The sequence below is a fragment of the Convolutriloba macropyga genome, chromosome 5 (assembly GCF_964194025.1).
Source record: "Convolutriloba macropyga chromosome 5, txConMacr16.3, whole genome shotgun sequence".
NCBI classification, from domain to species: domain Eukaryota; kingdom Metazoa; phylum Xenacoelomorpha; order Acoela; family Convolutidae; genus Convolutriloba; species Convolutriloba macropyga.
In genome coordinates this window covers 59,805,266-59,830,006 of record NC_134472.1, presented here as the reverse complement: position 1 = coordinate 59,830,006, position 24,741 = coordinate 59,805,266, and the positions used below count along the sequence as shown (strand labels likewise).

The 24,741-nt window shown below is 35.4% G+C and overlaps 1 protein-coding gene across 3 annotated transcripts; it reads left to right on the top strand.

The window, feature by feature from the left end:
* Window positions 1–1,735: 1,735 nt before the first annotated feature.
* On the top strand, window positions 1,736–24,089 carry LOC142340137 (uncharacterized). 3 transcript variants are annotated; one of them, XM_075390607.1, is made up of 7 exons: window positions 1,740–2,125; window positions 2,626–2,755; window positions 6,157–6,362; window positions 12,299–12,537; window positions 14,017–14,135; window positions 22,964–23,060; window positions 23,209–24,085. In XM_075390607.1, exons 1-7 carry the CDS (start codon window positions 1,987–1,989, stop codon window positions 23,284–23,286), a joined length of 1,008 nt encoding a protein of 335 aa, XP_075246722.1. In that variant the 5' UTR covers window positions 1,740–1,986; the 3' UTR covers window positions 23,287–24,085. The 3 variants fall into 3 exon arrangements, with proteins under 3 accessions (XP_075246723.1, XP_075246722.1, XP_075246721.1); XM_075390608.1 differs by lacking the exon at window positions 22,964–23,060 and having other exon boundaries at window positions 1,736–2,125; window positions 23,209–24,089; XM_075390606.1 differs by having other exon boundaries at window positions 1,748–2,125; window positions 22,964–24,081.
* The last annotated feature ends 652 nt before the right edge of the window (window positions 24,090–24,741 follow it).

The window sequence follows — 24,741 nt, the reverse complement described above, 5'->3', positions numbered from 1 at the left end:
TGGGCCATATGCAAGAACCGCAATGTTCAATATTTATTTTAATCTCATTTTTTTCAGTTGTCTGCAATTCAGCGCAAAGTGACCAATCAGAGCTCTTTTTTTACATTTTTAGGGAGCAAAAATTTTTGAAATACAGATCAGGTATTGTTTGTTTTGTTTTTGTCTCCCCAGTGGCAGTATTAGGTCCCGCCATTATTAGTCCATTTGTTGGCAAGATGGATGGTAAAGGCTAAAGTTTTTTCGTTTACGAAAAAGTTAACCTTGAAGGCACCAGAGAGTGTTTGTCTTGTCCCGTTTCACAACATTTTCGTCTAAAAAATTTCCCAATGTAAGAAAAGTTTTCTTATTAGAGCAAATTGGGGATGCAAATGCAACTTATGAGGGCTTCGATTTTTTAATGATTGATCGGCATAGAGATAGCCTGGACTGAGTTTATCTTCCAAGTTCCAAGGAAATTTGCTTTAGCACTTTATTTTACCTATATACCAACCCTGCCACCCTTTTCTTCCTCTCCGCGCTTAGTATGGTATTATAATTTGGAAGCCTAAACAATTCTTCTTTTTCTATCAGTAGTATTTAACCATGTCACCGTGGTGCATAGAACTAATAATTGTTTTCTGTGGCGGACAAATTTTTTGAATTCATCGTTTTCATAGTTTTTGGACAAAAATGTTATGTTTGATAATAAAGCAGTTTTAAATTCCATTTTTTAACGTTATTCGTTTTTTAGCTAGGAAAAGAAATTTTCAAAGCGCGACTGCAGCAAAGCATAGCCAGTTGTCTTTAAGTTTTCATACTAGTAGTTTCAATACTCGCACATTTATAAATTACAAAAAGAAGCAAAAAGATTTTCCCTTCAAAAATGTTTAAAAAATTTCGGAAAACGATTCAGAACAAAAAAAAAGAGTTAAGTCGAGTTTTATGTTACAACACACTCTGTAGAAACAACAGGGTTGCTGCTTGTGGTTTCCGTTATGATAACCATCTACCGTCAAAGGCAAAATTCGTATATCACAGATTGCTATTGACAACTTGCGGAAATCACCACAAAAATGGTGACCCTATTTAAGTATTTCTCCTCTTCCGCGTTTATCAATTTGAAAACAATTCATCACTTGAAAACTTTTTAAAAGCATCAGAATTATCGAAAGAATAGAAAATAAACAGAAAGATTATTTTTTATAATGAGTTGAAGCATTTCTTTGTTTTCCTTCTCTCATTTTAAAGAAGGATCCTGTATTTCAAATCTTAAATGCGAGGAGATATTAATCCTTCGATTTATCCTTAGTTGGTCTTGAATTTACCAAGAATCGATTTTAAGAGATTTGAATTTACCAATTATGGAGTTCAACAATACAAGGAAGGGGCAACAAACATATTTAAGTTTAAAAAATGTGTAGTTTACGTTGGTTAAAAACAGCAATTTCTATGTCTAATGTTTTCATTCGCCAATGCGTACTAAACTTATGGGTAATAGGAAAGCAGCGGTTACCAAAAGAGGAACCAAAGAAGGTTGAAAAATAGACATCAATAAAGAACATGTCAATTGTTGGAGTTTCCCCGATATATTTTCCCGTGTTTTGCAATAGATCTGAAAATCTTGGAAATCTTTGAAAGCCCATCAAGAACTTGATTGGCTCCAATGTCTTGCGTCAGATAACGTCAGGACTTTCTTAACAATCTCTCTTTGAATTTGTTGCTTATTATTAGACTTAAATAGCGATATGTCCACATAGCTTTTATGAGGACTTAATTAACGATGTGTCCACAGTTTATCGCTTTTTTTTAGAAGGCTTGCATAACGATATGTCCACAGCCTGGCGACAGTCAAAAATTTCTCTATATTTGGTATTAAAAATTTGCTATCAAAAATATTAAAAATTACTCTGAAAAACGAAACTGTTCAAAGAATTTATACTTTGTTGTCTTGACGTTAAAAACCTTCATGTTGATTCAAAAATTGCATTATAATAACAAAAAGATAAAATGATGATTCCTAAAGTAAAGTTTGTAGTTTTAGTTTTATTGCTATTGCCTCCTGTTCCACTTTCTCTAGATCTCGACTGTCTGAAGGAGATGAGTTCTGCAGACGGAATCTGTCTGCTAAATGACAACTGTTGCAGAAGTAAGTCGGATGTTTTCGTCAATCACAAATCCTCAAGTTCCATCATTTTATCTTCTAAATTCGAATTCGGTATTATCTTCAAGGTTCGAGCTTCGTGATTACCTTTCGTAGCAATTCAAATAATCAACTTGACTAGTCAAGACAGTAAGGTCAATTATAGACTATAATTTGGATTATCAAACCAAATCTTCAAGATAATGAATACATCTTCATTATCCGATTTCCGCGATTAAATCTTCTAATTTCGAGTTTCGAGATAGAAATTCCAATAAATCTCAAACTTCGAGCTTCACGACTAAATCAGGCCTCTGCACAAAAACCTCCATTATGATATCTCTATTGAAATTGTGACGAACAGTTTTGCATGGGTTTCGTTCAAGTATTATATTTGATAAAACGCCTATACTGTAATGTGCAATTGAGATTTAATGGGAAAAATGAGAGTAGCCAATAATAATTGTAAAGCGCAATAGCTTTTAGTTCCACCCGATTCTTTTTAGGTCTACATACTGATAAGTGTCGTGCCGAGTTGATTGCCCGAGATGAGCCCTCAATGGCTGTCGGCTTCCTCCCAAACTCCCTCGTCTTCGACCGCCAGGCAAACTTTCTCTGCATTGTGGGACTGGAGACGTAAGTTCTTCAGCTTATGAAAATTCGAAATTCTAAGCACCACCCCCCCCCCCCCCCCCCCGGGAAATAATGGTATATTCATTGTAATGGCTTATAATGATCAACAGAGAAAAAAGAAGTGCATTAGTTTCTACATACCTGCTTATATGAACAGAATGTTTGTTCACGGGACGATAGCAAGAGCAGTTCCGCTTCTGAAAACATGTTGCGCCACAAACTCGAAAATAATATATTTCGAGGCTATCGATCTTTCAGCGACGTAAAAGATTTTTTCACGATGAGGTTTTCTAAATTTTAATGTTTGGGAGAATGAATCATTCTACATCGTATATTCAGTGACATTATTGATAACTATGCTAGATAAACAGAAGTTGCTCAGGCCGCCAGCTTCATATCCAGCCTCCAAAAACGGTATTTTTTTCGTTTTGGACTTTCATTATTTGTATGCAGCAAGAAAAGCATGTTTAAGAATAACAGAAATGACAAATACAATAAACAATGATCTGAATGAAACGTAATATAAGAATCAGAAAGTTCGCAAACAAAGCAGTTTTGTGGGTTTCACAGTTTGAAGAGAAAAAAGCAATGTGGCCGATTTAAACAGTACACAAAAACAATGATAAGCAAATAAAATGTTATGAATTTTAAAGAGTCTGAAGAAATAGTAACTAGCGTAGATAAATCTCGATAACCTTTAGTTGCCGATAATATAAAAACCTTTACAAGTTCAATTTGTAAATATCCAATTTTAAAAAAAAAGCAGGAATTAGAATTTCTCTTCATTTTTTGTTTAGTTGTTTGGTGATGAGATAAAGCGTTTGTTCTCTTTTTTTCTTTATTTGTCTTTTTACGCGGTCATGCAAACCAATAGGCATCAATGCGAAAATGAGTTTAAATGACTCAAATGAGTTTAAGTTGTTCCTCTAGGGCTTCGCATTGTTAAAGGGCCGATAGTTCCAAGCTACATCTCGCAACGACTGAGCCCTGGTCGCTCATCATACTGTTTTCCTCGATTTCATACAAGGTCATTTATGATTTCGTATGATTTCCTGGTATTCATAGAAGATTCATACAAAAATATAGTTCTAAACAACTCCTATTGTAGCCGAATGCCCGTGCCATTTTATGAAAAGTTCTTATTGAAATGCTTACGAGAATATTAATTATATTTATATTTTCAAAGGGTAAGTGTTATTTAAAAATTTGTTTAATTGTCCGTAAAGTGATTAGAGTTGTATTTTTGCTTTGGGCTGTTATCCATTGATTTATTCTGTTCTATAAAGCTGCATTTTGTTGTTCCTGGTTGTATCATGTTTGATGCTGAGGTGAATTTAGATTTTCCCCTTTTTTTTGAGGCCGGATAGTTGTACATGTTTTCAATGATGTACTCGCACTTGTACAACAGTCATGCATAATTTCGTCCCAACCATAAAACTACCGTATTGTCACCCAGAGTAATACGGGGATCAATTTGGGTCTCTTCGCAATCGTACAAGGATCTTTCATGATTTCCTGGCTACCGTACAAGGATCATATGTGATTTCCTAGGAACCGTACAAGGATCATATAATTTTTCCCAGATTTCATACAAGAATTATACAAGATTTCCTTGAGTTCTAAAAATAATCATATATGATTTTTTTGATTTAATACAAGAATAATAAATGATTTTTTTGATTTCATGTACTTTCGGCTTGTAATTGGTGCACAATAAGGCCCAATAGTGTCCTATTCCCTTTAATTAACATAAGGATCGGATATAATTCTCTTGGTTTCATCCAAGGATCGTATATGTTTTCCTAAGTTCCATGCAAGAATCGTACTAGAAAAGATGTTATGAATTGTATGACATCATATATGATACTTGTATGGAACCAAGGAAGCGGCGACACCATAGAAGCATAGAAACGGACAGCGGTCCACTGGGGCTTGCAATCACTAGTTTTTGAAAAAAAATGGTGTTTTAATTTATTATTCTTGACTAATTTTTTTCCTGAACCAATCTTTAGTTTGGTTTGTTGTTGGTTCACCTTAAGAAATCAGCTCATTGTTAAGATAACCCAAAAACATTTTTTGCAGTAGCTATGAGCACGTCTTTGGAAAATGTGCAATTGCCCCTTATAATATCTAAAAACAGAAAGAGCATACAGCATAAAGCACTTTTCTTGAAAACTTCTGTAATAATAATGTACTTCTTAGTTGTTAATATCAGCAACTAACAGTTTATTTCCTTCGTTTCCCAATATCAATTTCATGTGACCAAACAAAATCTTAGTCGTGGCCTTGACTTTTGAAATGAACGTCCTCCACCTATAGTAGGTAATGAGAAGACCGTCCTCTGCGTATTATTTTTGTCAATTTCAGACGGGGACTGATGGCACTGTCCTCAAATTTTGCGCGACAGTAAACGGCAACCGCATTTCAGGCTCCCTCTTAAAATTTCTGGCTCAGTTTTGGCTCACCAAAAGACAATATGCTCAATTTTGAGATAATGCCTAGAACTATATTCTTTGTGATTGTTGTTTTCTGCACAGCGTATGGAAAAAAAAACGAACAACGGACTATATTAGTTGCACACAGTGAATTCTGACTTGTATTTACTATAAATACCATATTATTGTCCTTTGCTTGAGCAAAAGACAATAATATGGTATTTATAGTAAATACAGGTCAGAATTCACTGTTTGCAACTAATATAATCTGATCTTCGTTCTTTTCCATACGCTGTGCAGAAAACAAATGTCACAGAGAATATAGTTCTAGGCATTATCTCTTCTATAAATGTTGTAAAAAGAAATGTTAAAAATCAATTGTTTTTACGAATCGATGAACAAATAGAACTGTAATTCTGGTGCTACCTGATGACTAACTAAAGCTTTCTTTTAGTCCCTTTCAAGAACGCATTTCAAAACAAAAATAGCCCAACTTCTCAAAATTCATGGAAAAAGTTTGCATAGTCATTTTCCCTATACGAAAAGAGTTAGCGTTCAAATCAGATGTATAAAAATATTCAGGCTTGATTTAAAATATTTTGTTGATCAATGAAAAACATTTCTTCTTTAGCTAGAGTCCTCTACCATGTAAATAAAAACAATATTGACCCCATCCCCCAGGGTTTATTAAAGTAATTGGTCTTTTCAAAACACCTTGTGTCGGATGGGATTGTGCTGGTGTCAGGCAATGAGCTCGGTCGCGCTGGACTCCTTTTTCGGCGATACAAGCTCGTCAGGCCTATACCTGTCATGGGTCGCGGACCTAATCCTGGGAACCAGAGATTAAAAGTTCTCAAATGCAAACCAGGTTTACGATGGCCAAACGTCAAAATATGTGCCAACTTTTGGGAACTTAGTTGGCAAAAAAATTAATGAAGAGATTCTTAAAGGTTTTGCTATTATGCTCAGGACGCCGGGGGAACATATGAAGGATTTCATTGGAGCTGAGGTGCATGTGAGGAAGGAGCACCTGTGGTCGAGTGTTCAGGAAACAACGAAAATGACATTTATACTGACTCAGCCACTGAGAGGCGCTGTGCCACATGATGTGAATCCTCTGGAGAATATGACCATGTGTTTACGTCTGGGTACAGAACTCGATTCTCTATCACCACGTGAGCATGAACCGTTCAACTGCTTCAATAAGTCAAAAATAAATAAACACCGATCGAGGTGTCATCTGTCGAAATTCAGTTGTAAAGTTAAGAATCGCGTTGAAGTTGGTATTTTAAATATTGGCCCCTCAATGACGGAGGATAAAATTACTAAAAATGAGGATAAATTTCTAAAATTGAGGATAAATTGAGGATAAATTACCAAAATTGTTACTAAAAATTGCCTTAAATCAAACTGCCTTTGTAAAGAAAGTTTAACAATGACATGAAAGCGATAAAAACATTTCACAGCAAAGCAAGCTATTTACAAAATATCAGACCAAATTTTGCCTCAACTATTTTGCCATACAATAACTTGATTCTCATTTGAGTTCAGGAAATGCTCGCTCAAAGGAAGGTGACCGCGCAACTTACCGACTTCTATCGTTGAGAACCAAGTTATAATTTTGTTGACGGAAGGTATCTATGCAAGATTGCTTTCAATGAAATAAAAAAAAATCACCACTGATTTCACTGACATATTTTTTTACAAAATTTCACCGCCTTCAGCTCACCTACCACTAAAAATTGCAGCTGCTTTGTGATCAAAAACTCATTTTTTACAGCAGTTATCCCCACAAGCTCAGATTTGTCCAGTAAACCCTGAACTCGTAATTTTTTGACTGTTTAATTCTATCTGGCGCCTTTGATTTAAATTATGATTGCACAACTTCAAATTAATTATAAATTTTTGTGTTTTTCCTTTTTCACACTGACATCTGGCATTTGTTGAAGTATGAGCATTTCAGTTAAAATATAAGTTTTCATTTAAACTGAGCATGTCGTTCGATCTTTCATATTTCAGTGATCTAAATCACTTCCTTCAATTGATGTCGTCAATTCTGCATGTCCGCTAAGCTACTTTGTGAGAGGAGTCTGTCGTCCATAAAAGTGATCAAATATAATAAACCAAAAGATTTGAATTGGTGACACGCCAGCGTTACGTCGTAACTCTGTTAATTACCTTCTGCCACTCCTGTAACCTATTGCAAATCAGGTTATATCCCAAATAAGACATAATCGTAGGAACAAAAAAACTGTTCGTTGCTAATTTTTAAAGTGAATGAAAACAACAAGGTTCACTTCCCAAAATAAACTTTTCTTTCAGTTAAAGTTTCAATCAAAATTTTAATCTCACTAAAACTAAATGTTCCACAATTCAGCACAATTCTCAAATTTTTTGATCCCTTAAATGGCTACGTTTTTTCTGAGCCTTGGCTGAGCTTTGTCTCTCCATGTACCGATTTCTCAAGTTGTCTATGAGACTCTCCGAACCTCTACTGTTTGTCTCAGTTGTGTGCCTGTTTGTTTCTATAATCAACAACTACGCTCTTACCCAATTCAAACAAATCGTATTCTCTTAAATTTACATTAGATCTTGCTTTTAACAGCTGTCAGATTCCCTGATGGATCAGTTTGAAATTCAAACCAATCACTGTTACTCCTATATTCAACAGTGGTGCTCCGATATTCATTAGCTGTCAACAAATGTACAACTATAATCCTGTCTTAGACAAAATATCGAAATAAATAAAATCTTTTCGTTTTTACTGACATCGCACATGTCATAATAATCAGTCTTTGCAAAATAAACATTAGCGATACGCGGAAAAGCTTCAATTGTTACATTTCCGCTCTCAGGTTTTGTCAAAAAGTGACAGCTTTCAGAAATCGCCATAGAATTCAAAATTTCTACAAACTCATTTTTGACATCTAAAAGTCATATAGGGTCAACGGTTATATTAGTGCTCTACCCGGACCGAACTACAAGTCTAAATCAGTACTAGGCAAGTCTAAATCCAAGTCTTATTTAGGTTTCCAGTACTGGGCAAGTCTAAATACAAGTCTTACAAGTCTGGCAAGTCTTAACCAAGACTTGGATAACACTTGGAAGTTGATTCCCAAGTCAAAACCAACTTTTCAAAAATTTTCGAGTGAAATTTTCGAATTCAAAAAAATTTCGCAACGTGCCACGATTTTGGCATTACTTTTTGGCCACTTTTACGGGGTGCTAGAAAATGATGCCGGGGGCATACCAAATTGATTATTGGGTGATTATTAGCACCCCGGGAGGGTCTATTGAGGGTATTTCAGGTGTTTTGGGCCGTTTTCAGCCATTTTTCAGCCGTATGGAGCCGAATTTTAGCCGAAAATCAACATATATATATTTCAGATCTTGAAATGTCTGGGTATTCGGATCGAGGAAAAGTTATTTTTGACGTTTTTTTCGGCTATTTTAGGCGTTTTTCCGGCTATTTTTGACTTTTTTTTCGGCTATTTTTGACGTTTTTTTCGGCTATTTTAGGCGTTTTTTCGGCTATTTTTGACGTTTTTTTCGGCTATTTTAGGCGTTTTTTCGGCTATTTTTGACGTTTTTTTCGGCTATTTTTGACGTTTTTTTTCGGCTATTTTAGGCGTTTTTCGGCTATTTTTGACGTTTTTTTGGCTATTTTTGACGTTTTTTTTCGGCTATTTTAGGCGTTTTTTCGGCTATTTTTGACGTTTTTTTTTCATTGCCAAGTCTAAAATCAGACTTGGATTAGACTTGCCAAGTCTAAAATCAGACTTGGATTAGACTTGCCAAGTTTAAAATCAGACTTGGATTTAGACTTGCCAAGTCTAAAATCAGACTTGGATTAGACTTGCCAAGTCTAAAATCAGACTTGGATTAGACTTGCCAAGTCTCAGCCCAGACTTGGATTTAGACTGCCAAGTGTAAAAAGTGACATGATCATGGTTCTGAATCAGTAATGAAATAAGACTTGGATTTAGACTTGCCCAGTACTGAAATTGACTTGGCGTTAGGTCCGGGTATTTCATTCAGGGTAAAGAATTTGAAAGCTTATAATGTATTTTTTTCGGTGTTAGAGATTCCAGGTTGTGGTGGGGATTGTGCCTGCAAACTATTTACCAAACAAAGTTTTAGGTGAGTCTATGCTCAAATTTTGTATAAACTCTTTAAAAATTTCATAATCTTGGATCAAACTGTTTCAAAGCGTTTTCAGCTAAAAATTAACTTAAGAATTTTAAATAACATTTTTTATAATTAAAATTGCTCTGTTTGATGTCTCATATGATTTTAGTGAGTCACTAGTTTGTTAAATATATGCCATTTAATTCTGCTTCGTGGTGCTTTCGAAGCAAAAACATGTTATTAAAGAAGCTCTACTTAAGTACCAACAATTTCAAAGTTTACTCAAATACCTAACTAACTGCTTCTCAACCTAAAGTCATCTACCTTTTGAGATACCATGTGTGGTTGCCTGTTTGTTTGCGAGTGGTTCAGATTGTAACAGCATTGATGAAAGTTAAATTTTCCCATTGAGGTTCGTTTTGTTGGCTAGTTTCTGATAATAGTTTTCTCTTACTTTTTTTTAATGTTGACAACCGTGATTCTAACTTTGCAGCATGTCGATCAACTTCGGTTGATTTTTTTTCAACAACTTTCCCAAAACTCCACCTCGAATTTTTAAAATTATTGTAAAAATTGAAGTCAGTTTTTTAAAAAAGTTTTCACAAAATTGCCGCATATTTTAGCGATAAGTGCAGTAAAAGCATTAAATTGTTTGTGAAAATTGCAGCTATTTTAGCGGTGAATTGATGTAAGGTTTTCGATTCTTAGTGCTGATTTTTATCAACGCTTTCTTCTGGTAGCGGTAAATTTGTTTTAACCGCTGCAAGGAAAAAGCGGTGAAATACAAAAATACGCCGCAAATCTAAAAACTGCAAATCTTGAAAAAATGACAGCTAAATTTACCTCAAATCTTACAAGAATTTTTTTTCAACGCATGCATCGAAAATAAAGATGTGAGAGCTTTGTAGTAAAATTTCTGTCCCACCAATATTAGCTTTGATTCTTAAATTATATTTTAAGACAAAACGTCGGCCCGGGGATAAATTTTTATTCAGACGTGTTCGTCATTTCTTGCTGGTTTTTTATCTGATCGCAATAATTTGCTTAAACTGCAATTTTCTGGCCTCATGACGGCTTAGGTTTCCCTCTTTGGACTCAATGTTTTTTTTGGCTCGTTTTTGCTCTTGTTCATTGTTTTGTCCAACACGCAATTGTTTCTTAGCAATTTCGCTTCTCGGTCCAGTTTTTCCTGTGCCTTGGTTTTTTTACACTCGTTTACTATTTTCTAACACCAAGTTTAGCTAAATATATTTGTTTACTAGCTATCTGAACAAATCACTCATTTCCATACACTAGAGATGAATTTATGCTCAGTTGCTGTTTCAATACTGTTGAAACATTATTTTAAAGCAAAGTGTTACCTTTTTACCTAAGTTCAATTTTTGTCGGTTCTATATTGGAATATTGATACTGATTTTAAGCGTATTATAAATTTACGTGTGCGTTAAACTGGTTTTTTTGATTTTTTTTGCGTGTCTGCGTTAATCTTGACAAGTGTGTGGATTTTGAGGTTGCACGCGAGTGTGTATGTGTGTGTACGTGTGTATGTATGTGTTAATGTGTCTGTAAATTCAAATCTGTAGTTTCTGTTTATTTGTGCATGTGTGTATGTGGCGAATACTTATTTGGTTGTGTGTGTAACAGCGCGCGTGCGTATTTTTGTATGTCTCTGTGGGAGTGTGTGTGCGTGCGTGTTCGTGCGTGTGCTTTTGTGCTTATTTCTATGTGTGTGTATGTGTGTATTTGTGTTTTTACGATTTTATGTGCGTGCGTGTGAGTGTTTCCGTTTTTGTAAGTTTGTGTAAGCCCGCATGTGTGTGTGTGATCCGAAGTTAAAGCTCTCAACGAAATGGCATCTGATCAGACGGCCCCAACAGAAGTGACCTCTGATCAGACTATCCAGCGCTCGAAACTCCGTGTGCGCCCAAAGTGCCCTTGAAAACATCCTCTGATCAGACTACGAACACTCGAATCCACTACTGAGCAGACTAGTGTACAATAGAACCTTCTCTGATTAGATTCAAGTGCGTGAACAATTGTCTCTGATCAGATTCAAGTACGCTCGAAGTAGTCAATTCAGCGGGTGATCAAATTTTTTAATGAATCTAGAAAATATCAATTTCATTAAAAATTAATTTTCAGTAATACATTCAACTAAGGAAAAGCCAATCCTAGGAGTATTGCTAATGAAAATAAAATTAAAGTTATAAGAAAAAAATATTTATTTTGACATTGGTGCATGTTTCTGACCCTGACTGTTAAATGACAAATGAACTTAGACAGCTTTCCATAAAAAACGTCTTGATCTGCTTCTAATCAAAAATTCGTCGGAATTGGACCGGCATTTGCTACCATCGGAACCCCCTGTTTATGATCCGCACCATCAGACTCTATATGAAACTGTGATCAGAGGGCTGCTGGTTGCCTCTGGGCATAGCCAACATCTCTCAATAAAAAGTGAAAAGTTTCAAAAAGATTGGAAGAAAAAAATGCGATCGAAATAGTTGTGCACGAAATCTTTTCTGTTCAGACAAGTTCCAGGCCCTTTTGCAGACTAAAGTGCGCTCGACGACGCATGTATGCGCTCGAAGATGGTCAGATCAAAGGTCTAGTCCGTCTCAACACCTCGACCTGGATACCTTATTTGGGAAATTTTGACTTAACGCTTTTTTGACACAGTTTTCGTCAAATCAAACTAATTTCATCAGCAATTGGTAAATGAAAAGGGAATACCCAGTTGTGAGGTATGACAAGATTCCAACAAGATGACCAATGTCCACCATTTAGTTTGGATTTTAACTACGAGAACAAACCATTGCCTGTTTTAACAGCGATTATAGATAGAGTCATATTCTAACTGTCCGGAGAGGGGAGGGGGGTAGAGGACTGGTATCGACCTATCTAGATTTTTGCATTGATATTTGAAACCCTTTTATCTAACGGTCTCAAAAGTATCTGCACTAAATGATCCATTTTTCTTCAGATGTCTTCATCACAGTTGAGCTGATACCTCTCAACCCTGACATTAACGAGTATCCACTCACTTATAAACCAATACCCTTTATCTGCGAGCTTGATAGGGTCATTATTGAGCAAAAAGGCGAGTGCCGTCTTCACTCCTTGTACAGAGAGCCCCATCAATGCTCAATTGAAACAACTGCGAAGGCTGTGGCCCCATCACGGAACCTGCCAGGGGTTACCTCGGAGCCTAAACCTTTGATAGTAAGTACTGGTGCGTTGAAGTTGTCCCTTGAAAAAAGTTCTTGCCTGCGTTTTAAACGCATACAATACCGTCCAACTGCGTTCGAAAAGTGTTTATTAAACGAAAGTGGTCCCTAAATGATGATAAACAGAACTTATTTAGAGAATTTTTCACCCAACGGGCGGTCAGATCAAGAATACGTCAAGCTCAAGAAAAAAAGCAGTAACTCTTGGAATGAGAAAATATGGAAACAAGACAAGGCTGAAGAGTAAAACATAGCAAGACAAGTCCTGACGTACATTTCAAAGAATTTTCATTGACTAAACAGAAAACTAGACCTAGAACGGACTATGAATGATTGAGAAAACCATTTAAAAAGAACAACCCAAAAAACATTAAAATCAAAGTAAAATGGCCGCATGTGAACAAAAAACCACTAGCGAGAAAGATAATTTTTGTTCAAACACCGTTTTCTACTTTAAAATTAGAACAAAAAAATTTCAAGCCGCAAAACCACTCACTTTTTCGTTCCGCTTCCTGTTTCGGCGTGACCAAAATCACTACTCCAATTTAACTTCAAAGTCATGAAGGTGTGTGAACAGATGTTAAAAAACATAGCCGGAAGAGTTCCGGAAATGACTCGAAAGTGAAAATTACCCATTCTTATGACTAAACAACTAGAAGAACTATTGTGAACCTTGAACCTCCACAAATGCCATAAACAATTTAAGGAAGAACAGAAACGGCATTCGAAAACAAATTGAACAAAAAAAACTAGAAAAACTTAATAATTTTTTTAATAGTACAAGGAAACAAAGCCGAATAAAGTTTTTTTTACAATTAGAGCAATGAAAAGAAAGCTCGCAAAAAAATAGGCAAGTCATATTAAGCTAAGAAACTTGTCTAATATTATAAAAAACAAAAACTGCAAAAACAAAATAAGAAAAATGGTTTAAAATTTCAATTTTTTTAATCAATTTTTTTTTAAAAAATGATTTATACCAGGGAAACCTTAGTCAGTTGGTATCTGAACATTCCTTAAGTAACAAGCTTCTTTTCATATCCCACTTAAAGCATTAAAACAAAAAAAACAGGCAAAGAATCATTAAATTTTATCTAAAAGTCAGCAAAGCTGATCAAAACCTCAAAATTAGCATTAAACTCAAATTAACTAATTGAAGCCTTCAGTTCCTACCAAAAACGCCTATAATTAATAAAATATTATGATCAAACCTCATAGCCATCAAAATTTGCAAAAAACTGCTTTTAAAAGCCGCACGTGAACAAAAAAATTTCCCGCTTCAAAAATCACTTAAAAAGACAGCACCCCAATACAATTAAAATTCTTTGAATTGTAAGAAAAACATCAGGCTTGAGCGTGACAATTTTTTGCTTCCTAAATAAAACTTTTATCTTTTTAACGATACCACATTGTTGAATACAACCAAAATCTATGTAAGTTTCTTTTCAGCATGATTTATAACAATTATCTTTTTCAGATTACCGAGGAGACCAAAATGTGGTTTGAGGATCGAGTCTGGATACTGATTGTGGTCATCATTATATTGCTCGTTTCTACACTCACTTCTCTGGCATTCATAATTTTTATTTGCCAAAGGTAACTGTTATGTGCACTTTTCTCACCAAAACAGATTGTAGAGCCTGATAAAATGGCTTTTTTATAAACTAACCACCCAGGACAGCAATTCTTAATTGCAGATTCTTTAGTTAGCTAAAGGCAAACGATTTTTTCCCGCTGTTTGGGACTTTTTTCTGTTTTCTGTACACATTTGGTTGTATTGCAGAAAATTGTATCTATATATAAAAAACACAAAAATCAAGGACCGGCTACTAATTGAAGTTCACTAACAAGCGCATATAGAGAAAAATTTGATTTTTGATTTAAGGCTTAGCTAATAATATAACTTATTAATAATATAACATAATATAGCTTAACGCAAGAACTTAGTGAGGGAATGATTTGACTCTGTTTTTGTTGTCTATCCGTCAATCTTTGATACGCTATGTAAAATAACATGCTTTGTAAAGCGAAAGGCACAAATTATTATATTGTAAACAGATCCTACAGTTTTGAGTTTGGAGTTCTTTTATTTAGTTTTCCCAACAGTTTCGTTTTGCTCAACAAAAAGTTTTTCTTTGTTTGTTCAGAAAATATCTACAGACGATCATAGCATGGAACAGAAAGCGGCAAAGAGATTTCTGTTTCACTTAAAAATAACTTTGATTCATATATATCTCGTCTTTTAATTTCCCAAAATGCATCATTTTTCTTCCATGTCAGTTTTCATAATGAAAGACCATGCATATTTCTGTTACCCAGGTTCAGACCTCGACTTGTGAAAAGAACACGCTTCACCGAAAAGTGGCATGAAACCCGGGCCGAGGTGTCCACCCATAGTCCACCGTTATCAATCGAGATTAGGGTGTAAAGCCTTTTCCACTCTTAAATAGCAGGGAAAAAAGTGTAAGAGTGTAATTTTGTAAAAAAAATTGCACTCTTTTTACACTCTTTACACTCTTTAATCCACTCTTTTTACAATCTTAAAAATTACTTTTAATTTCACTCTTTAGTCCAATTTCTTTTAGGGAAAAGAGTGAAAAGTGTTTAATTTTGAAGCGATTTCACTTTTACAAATATACTAAAATTACACTGTTTTGTCCACTTATTACCTTCTTTTCAAAGGGTGTAAATCTTATCCAATTCAGTGTCATAAAAGCATTCTACACTCGAGTTTAGAAAAAAAAGTGTAGAAAAAGCAAACGGTTTTCTTGTAGCTTTTTCTGAGTTCATGTTTGCTATTTTTGTACGATATTCCCCGGCAATTTTTCGGACCGAATTTACACATGCCAGGTCTTAGATCTGACTGCCAAATAGAATTGCCAAGATCTAAATCATATTTAGATTTAGAACTTCCAAGTCTTAAATCAGATTTGGATTTAGGATTGCCCAGTCCAATATCAGATTTGGATTTAAAACCGCCAAGTCTTAAATCACACTTGGATTTAGAGTTGCCAAGTCTCAGCTCAGACTTTGATTTAGAATGCCAAGTGTAAAAAGTCAGCTAATCATTGCCCTGAATCAGTACCAGGGTTGAGGTCCAGACCCGAATTTTTGTCTGATCAGACTTTGCAGACTGAAATAATCTCTGAACAGACATTCCAGACGGAAATTAAACCTGATCTGACTTTCCACTCTTCTTCCATTCTTAAATTTTAAAAATACACCTCTAAAATTACACCTTAACAGGTAATTCTACACTTATTAAGGGGGCACTAACGGTGTAAAAATATTATTTTTTCACTCTTTGAACTCTTTTCCCGTTATTTTTCGGCAAAATCCTCGGCCCGGGAAAGACCATGCTCGACTGAAAAGTGGTATGAAAAGACCATGCCCGACTGAAACAGCCCAAGAAAATACTTTAGCTGGACTTAATCGTTCATTTCAACTTTGGCTCGACCCAAATTTTTGATGCTGGACTTTAGCTCGACCCAAATACGAAGCTCATTTTTAGCTCGACCCAAACTTTCCCTCTGGAGCAAACAAATATATGTATTCGTGCTGAGAAACGGCTAGTAATTATAACGTAGTCAATGGAATCCATCGCTCAGGCTTTTAAAAAATTCTCAAATTCTACCAAAAAACGAACTGTGCTGTTGCAAATTTTTTTAAAAAAATCTAGAACACAACGAACTGAATTATAACATAGTAGACTCAATGCCGATAAAAATTTGATTTGTTAGAGCTTTGTTAACCACCTGAATTCAGCCGAACAAATTCGATTGATAGGTTACTTGAGAAAACCAATCTATCTAATGAACGTCAAAGAATTCTTATGAGCCTTAATTGTTTTAAAAATTTCTCAAATGTAAAAATGACTATAAAATAGCTAACGTGAGAGGAGGCAAGGCAAGTAGCACAGCAGAGTTGCAAGAATGAAAAATCAAGTGGCCTTTGCTGTAGAATGAACCTTAGAGCTCTCTTTTTTCAATAGCAATATCTCAACTTTTTAACAATAAAAATTTTGTCTTAAAAATATCTTTTCATCCCATCCTTATCATAAGAAACCACTTGTTTTGCAGTCTCGAGCTTTCATATTTCTTTTTTTACTGCCGAGGCCTTCCTTTGAGATTGGAAAACAAAATCCACCCAAATTTAATTGTATGAAAAATTTTTCTCCTTTTTATCTAGTCTCTATAGAAAACTCATGCAAAGACAAACAGACAGATTTTATCTGAGGCAAGATTGACAGTAGGTAAATCAACACAAGATGAAAGCAATTTTATTGAAGTGTGGATCAACCGAAAACAACTTACAAAACAAATATAAAATCCATTCAATAACGTAAGGTTGTTTCAAATGTTCCAAGACCATGGTAAACACATCTTGCAAAAGCGATCATATTATGTTTACCAATCGTCAAGATAAGGCAAACAACAGAACTGAAGAACAACACCAACTTTTTTATTCAATCAGAGGTCCTTGTATCTAGAGAATGCTTAATGCTGTCTCCCTAATTCAAGTTTCGTTAATGTCATTGTGAACGTTATTACATCACTAAGGAAAACGAGGTAAAAGTTGAACTCCTAATCAAAAACTCAATGAATGTCAGCAAACTTAGGCGAATAACCAGTCGAATAATCATGTCCTTGGAGCTGAGAAATATGGCGTAAAAATAGGATTGTAGCTATACCGGTGCGACAAAAGCCGAGAACCACCAGATGTAATGCAATTCATTAAATGCCAGAATTTTGGCCAGTCATTAAACGAATGCACTATTCCAACCATTGTCTTTGATGATCGCAAGATTTCACGGTTCAAAAAGAAAACGCCAAATGTTCAAATTGTGGTGATATTCTATCGTGGCTGTCCAGCCTATCAGCACAAGTCTGCTGAGGCTTTGAGGAAAACAATTGGGAAAAATTCCAAGCAGTAGTCAGCAAAACCTTCGGCAAAAAAATGAGCTGCCGCCATCAAATGAGAAATGGCTGTTCAAGCAGCTGAGGTTGTGATGAAAACACAAACAGATCTCAATAACATGTTCTATACTGACATAAAAAAAATCTCCAACAGTGCCTTACGCATCTTTAATGAAAAAAATTTTGATCAAAAGATACGCGATAACGTTAAAAGTGCAAATGCTGCGACTGTTTATTTAATGCCGCCAAACAATTAGGAAAAAAGATCAAATTTTACTCAAAATGGATAAACTCAAAGTTTTGCAATGGAATTACCGTGCTCTGAAAAAAATAAAAGACCTGACATTGTTTTAAGCAGAAAAAAAAACATTGTTAAAAATTGCGAAAACGAAGTTTAGATTTAGCAAAACAACAAACTTGCTCGTTAATTATATCGTTGCAACGGAAACTGGCACCAATCATGAAATTGTAATTTTAAAAACGATGAATATAGTTATAAATTGAATAGAACCAGTTGAAAAGGAAAACGAATTTAGAGGAAGACTCTAGAACAGTTAAAACTATGCTTCAAGGTACCCTTTTTTGAAGATTTTTTGGATAATATCAGTTTGCAGTTCATCTGGAAAAGTTACCGGTTTTGAGAAAATTTTTTGGAAAAAAAGTCACCGGTTTTGGAAAAAAATCATTTTTTGGTTTGTGGTGACTTCAACCACCAAACAATAACCAAAGCACTCTTAAATGATAAAATATCTTAATTTTAATTGTTTTAAAAAACCACAAATATGCTTGATTTGCGTTTTTTTTTGAAAGGTACAGTTTTTCTTACACATTTTAACAATTTTCAAGTGTCAGGGGCTCTTGCTAGTGTTAACCGAACCACAGTTGAACGTGAACTACCAAATAGGCAGAAAAGTTGAATTGAAATGAATGTCAACTTCAAAGAAATTAGAGAGAACGCAAGAAAAACACATAGATTTAGACGATCAAAACTTTGGCCTGCTCATTATCTGCGAAAGGACAATTTGATTAATTTTAGCAGCATCCTCGTTGAGTTAACAAGCATAGTGATCAGGAAAAATTTTATGTCAGGAGGAAAAAAGTTTCCCCACAGCACTGAGACTCACAGATTTTTAAAAGATGAAAATGGGAATGCAAAGAGAGCTCAGTAATACTTTGGCGATGAGATTAGATATCTAGAACAGAGATAAATTATCTACAAAACAAAAGCGAACGATCAATTAGGCAGCCAGAAAACAACAATGCAAACGTTTTAGGAACGTGTAGGAGATATGGGTAGCAATTGTTTCTGGAAGGCAAAAAAAGAATTTACGAACGAGGACCTATTCCAAAAAGTGCCCACTACTTTAATTTAGTCTGCAACGACCATATGTCGGTATTAGGTCAAGAGAAAAAGGAATTGTTCAAGCAGTTGTCTACAGACACCATGCGAAACAACACAACAAACTCATTAGCAATCGCAGAACACGCCAATTTTTTTCAAAATGAAACGATGGCAATTTTAAACTCAAATAGCGCCGTTGATTGAGAACAAACTCTAAAACAATAAGAAAATTTTAACCATGCCAGATAAAATTGGCAACAAGCCTTTTGAATATTTTAGAGCAGAGAAGAAAACTCTAGCTTGTCTCCGCAACTCCATCTCAATTACCAACTCATAGGTTCCGGTAAATTGGAAAGAGTCTCAGATACCAATGATACCGAAACAAGACAAAGACTGAAGAAAAAGTGAAAACTGCCCACTCATTAGTCTTACAAAGTGCATAGGCAAACTCTGTGAAAACTTTTTTTAAAAACCTTGTTCTAAAACACTGGGAAACTCGACACATAAATAGTGAGGTTCAGAGCGCCTAGAGGAAAAATCGGTGCCCAACAAAAAACCTAATATAATTCACACATCATACGAGTGAACTTTTTCAGTAGTCTGATATGGTTGGATGATTGTGCTTGAATTCAGAAAAACATTGGATGCTGTGTGACGTTTGGGTTTTATTTACAAATCAAAAACTCCACTGGGCTAAAGATATCGGTCATTAAGTGGATAAACTCCTTCTTGTCACAAAAAAACTTCAGCGTAAAACACAGTTGTACTGTGTAGTCCCTGCATCACAATGGAAGTAACTCAAGGAACCCTAATTGCTCCCATTTTCTTCCTCGAGTAAATAAGTCTAAATGTAACGCAGAGAAAACACAATTTGCTGGCAACATTACACTGTACTGCAGATCGCGGTCCATTAAGATAAAACAAAAAGTTCTGCAGTCATAATTGAATAGTCTCCTAGACTAGTGTGATCAATTGAAGATTAAAATAAATCCAAATAAAACTCTGCACATCCTCTTTAAACACCCAACAAAAACTTAATCAGTGCTCAAACTTAACATAAAGTGAGTACTCATTGGAAAAACAAAGTCGAAGAACTTCATGAAAAACAATGATTTTTCAAGGGGACACAAGAAATCGATGTGAAGGAAAACATGCAATTTTTAAGAGGAATTCAGATTATATTAAAAAACGGGTATATTAACCGCGCAATTAGTAACAATATCCAGCAGTAGAACTAATAAACAAAAAGCGACAACTTCCGATCAACTCTCACAAAAGTACTCTTGACAACCATGTATAATTATAAAACTTTATCTAAGACACAATTGACATGCGTCGTAGATAAAAATTTGAAAATTTTGAATATTGATATGAAACGAGGAACGATTCCAAGTTCATCTTCAGGATCAATTTCGCTATTTTAGTTCTTGCTACCGTTTAAGGACAGCCTATGATCAGTGGAAATCTTAGGAATTGTCAAAAAAGGGAAACAATGACAAAACGGTAAAAGTAGCAATTGAATTAAGATATGATTTTGAATTTCGGGCTACACCAACAGATGAAAAAAATTACTAGCGAACAAAAATAGCTCAAATTATTATCTAGCGGCCCAGTTGTGGGAAACTCTGAATCAAAAGTCCTGTAACTACGGTTCCAACCCAACTCTAGTCGAAATTCTTGATTTTTTTCTCTCATTCAAGGCGTTATGGCAAACAGGGAACTCAAAAACTGTTTCATGAGGAGTTTAGAAGGGAAAAAATGGCGCAACAATTGATTTTGTGAACACAGATTTAAAATTAAAAACTGCGGTAGACCACAGTTTGACGCCCAGTACAATCAGCTTCCTTCTGGTTGCTCAAATTTTAGTTATTTCCTTCTTCTGATCAGACATGCTCAAGTATATGACCAGCCGCTCACGTAGTATTTTCGTGGCCAAATAAAAATCATTCTTTACCAACTCCATTATGTTGCCTTCTTTGGTTCTGCCAAAAGATCGCTTCGTCAAATCAGGGCTGAGAAGATGAATGCAAATAAGAAAATCAAAGCGTGTTATATCTTCAATCAGACTATTTACGCGTAAATAAGATCAACATTTCCGCCTTCCTCGGATTTCATTCATTTCTCATCTTACTTATATCACTTCTAATCGACACTCCACTGATTTAGTTAAACGAAAGAGAAAAGCTCCATCTCTAAGCTTTGTTCTGCGGGTGGTTTGATTCAGTAGTTTTAAGATTCAGATTATCGTAATACTTTTAACCCATCAGCTACCTGATTTATTACCTCCTATCAACCTTAATAGAAACTAAATCACATTTTTTTTCATGAAAATAGTATCTGAATATAATTACAATATGAAAACAACATCACAGTTGTCAATAACCTCAAGAAGTTTCGACAATTTGTTTTTTTTATTAATACAACTATGGTTCATTGACCACTCCTGCCAAATCTTATTTGTTCTATGTTTCGATAAGGCTCTTCTCCGTCTCAGCAGTTCCAACAACATCTCTTTCAACGTTGAATCTGAGCAAAACAGGGCAGTGCTTAAACCTTCAAAAACAAAATCAATGAGTCTGGTCGATTTCAGTTCGAAGCTCTGCTTAGCCACTTTGCTTTTATTAACTTATTGAAACAACTCGTACATTAATTTTCGAAGATCTTGAGTTGTGATCTCATTCTTTCTCGATACTCCACTGATATAAATAAAAAACTCCAGTAAGTCATTTAAACGAAAATAGTACTGTTCTAAACGTTTAGAATTCGTTTCAGTGGTTTGATGACTGTGGTCAGCGTAGCACTTTTAGCTGAACACTGCCTAAATTTTTCTTTACAATTTTTACATTTCTATATGGTGTCAGCACTCATTCTTGTTTTACTCTTCTTTTTCTTCTTCTTCTACCTTTGCTTCTTCTTAACCTATTTTTTTTGCAGCATCATATCATCGTTTTTTAAAACTTTTTGATCTCATTTAAACTTTTAGTTTTAATTACATCAATCTAAACTCTTCGTGAATTGCAGAGGAAAGCAGAATTTCCGTAGATTGTCTTGTGAAATTTACAGGTACGCTAACACGCAATCAAAAATGCGCGCGTCGGTTGGAATCCCACCCTGTTCAAATGAGAATCCTCTTTTTATTCGCCACACTTTGAAAACAGAAAAATATATTATGAAACAATATATGTCCAACTACAGAAGATAACTCAGTGAAGTTTGCTATCACCACGCAAAATTCAGGCTTCCGGACACGTGGGTTCGAGCCCCAGGCCTCTATATCAAAATTCTTGCTGTTCTCAAAAATTATTTTTTATTGTTTCATGGTCAAATAGTACATCCTACCTACAGAAAAAATTAGAAATTGTCAAGCACAACATTTCCACGAGGCTGGAGAAGTAATTGAGTCAATAAAAAATTTCAGCCAAATTCAGCATCATAATACTTGGAATGGCTGAGTGTACCTGAGGCGAAGAAAGTATTTCAATACAGTAAGATAGACTTACGATTTCAAAAAAACTTTTTTAACGTAATTTTTTGAAGTCAAGTTCTTTCTTAATGTATATTAAATTCTTTCAAGGAATAGTTGTACATCAATTGTAGATATATAGCGCTATTTTGTCTGAAGAATTCAATATTTCCTAAGATTTTTGGCAAAATTGCAACTGTTTTTCGCGTTTTTCGAAGGTGGACTGCCTGCTGCAACGTTTGTTTGGTGTTGCTGGTAGATGTTGATGTTGCACATCTACAGAAAGAATTATCGACAAGTTAACAATTATTATTCCCACAAAATGTATTCGTCTAAGACCACGCTCGACCTATTAAAAGACCACGCTCGACCTTAATTTGTTATGGAAAGGCCTTGCCTGGACCCATGAAAAGACTTTACCTCGACTTCAACTAGGAGCTGGACCGTGTATTCATAGTCGATTTTGACCTCCAACCAGAATTATAAAGTATTTTCATAAGTCGAGGTCTAAACCTGGTTAATACATTTTTATATGGCTAGGTGATTACCATCATCATGGTACTGATTCCATCTGTAATTAGTTTTATTTTATTAGGAATATACACGGTCTTTGAGTATGGAAATCATAAATTTGGCACAGGAAATTAAAATTGAATATATAATTTTTAATTTTTACCAGACACGTTGAATGCTTTTTTCATAGAGTGCAAACTAACGAAGGCAGACTCAGAGAGTTGGAATACAGAGCAAACCCAATTCCATCTAATCGCTACGAAGTCGTGGGCCAGTCGCTGCCTAGGGCAAGTGCTGCGATTGTTTTTCACAACCAACCTGCTGCGTTTTTGAACCCCTTGCCTCAAATAAATGGCCGCCTAGAAATGAACCCCACTCTAAATAACAGGTACAGTGCAGCGTCCGAACAACTGTATAATTCCATTCATTATGCAGGAACCACAGAAACTGTCAGAACCAATCAGATTGATCCCAGTTCTTCATCTCGATTTGAACGAAGTTATGAACAAGTAGAACCTGCGCTACCGTCGCCTGGGGCTTTGTCTACAGATACTACATCCTCCGTAGACAGTCAAACAAGTCTCAATACCCGAATGTCTTAATCCTCTGACTTAAAATGATTCCTCTTAATCCCATGGTCACCTTACATATAAAACACGTTTATGTTTTCGCTTGAAAAGTTTTACCTCTTTCATTTTTATTGGAAAATCCATCCAACAAAATGCCCTTTAATTTCATAATTTAGTGGAGCTTATTTAGTTGAACTTTAACTTAATTTCGCTAACCTTTTTTGTGTCATTTATATCACAGACAGGATATTGTGAAGTAATTATGTGTTCATACCATAAACAAGATTTAGTTTCCTTTTTATGTTGCTCAGTAGCAAGATCATTTTATGATTAAGTTCTGCTTCCTGATAATTTACCCAGGTCGAGGTGGCCAGACCGAATTGAGCTCTGATCACACCATCTTCGAGCGCACACACGTTCTCGGTGCGCTCGAATTACATGGTCTGGAAAAGGCTTGGAGCGCATTTTTGTCTGGACAATGGTATGGAACTTGCCTGATCAGAGGCCACTATGGTCTGGGACGGTCTGATCAGAGGTCACTTTGGTCTGGGACCGTCTGATCAGAGGCAGTTTCAAGCGCACACTAGTCTGATCAGAAGCCGATTCGAGCGCACACTAGTCTGACCAGAGACCGAGTCGAGCGAATTTTTTTCAAGTTTTTTTTGTTTTTTTTGCTGAAATTTGTCTCTGGTAAGAGTCAACAATAAAACAGCATTCTGATCAGAACTGCATCTGAAAATCGGATAGGTTTGATCAGAATCAAGGAGTCCATGTGATAGCAACTGCCGGCCCCCTCAAGAAAAGATTTTGAATCAATGTAGATCAAGACGTTTTTATGCAAAGCTGTTTAAGTTCATAGTTTATTTATTCAGTTAAAAGCAAAAATAAATGGCATAATCAATAAATTTTTTGTGCAAGTTTTTTGGTTTTCTTTTCATTAGCAATAATTTTAGGATGGGTTTTTCGTTAGTTGATTATGAGAGTGATAACATCGATTTTGAAGAAATGAATATATTATAAAGATATTGAGAGATTTGTTCATGTTCAAAATCATTCTCTGATCAGATTATTTTGAACGCACGTTAGTCTAAACAGAAGCAACTTCGAGCGCACTTTTGTCTGATCAGAGGTGATTTCGAGAGCACTTTAGTCTGATCATAGGCATTTTCGAGCGCACATCAGTCTGATCAGAGGCTATTTCGAGCGCACTTCAGTCTGATCAGAGGCGGATTCGAGCGCACACTAGTCTGATCAGGGCATGGCTTTCGGGCGTACAATAGTCTGATCAGAAAAGGTTTTCGAGCGCACTTTAAGCGCACACGGAGCTTCGAGCGCACAATAGTCTAAACAGAGGATACTTCAGTCTGAGTCGGTCTGATCAGAGGTTGCTTTTGTCTGG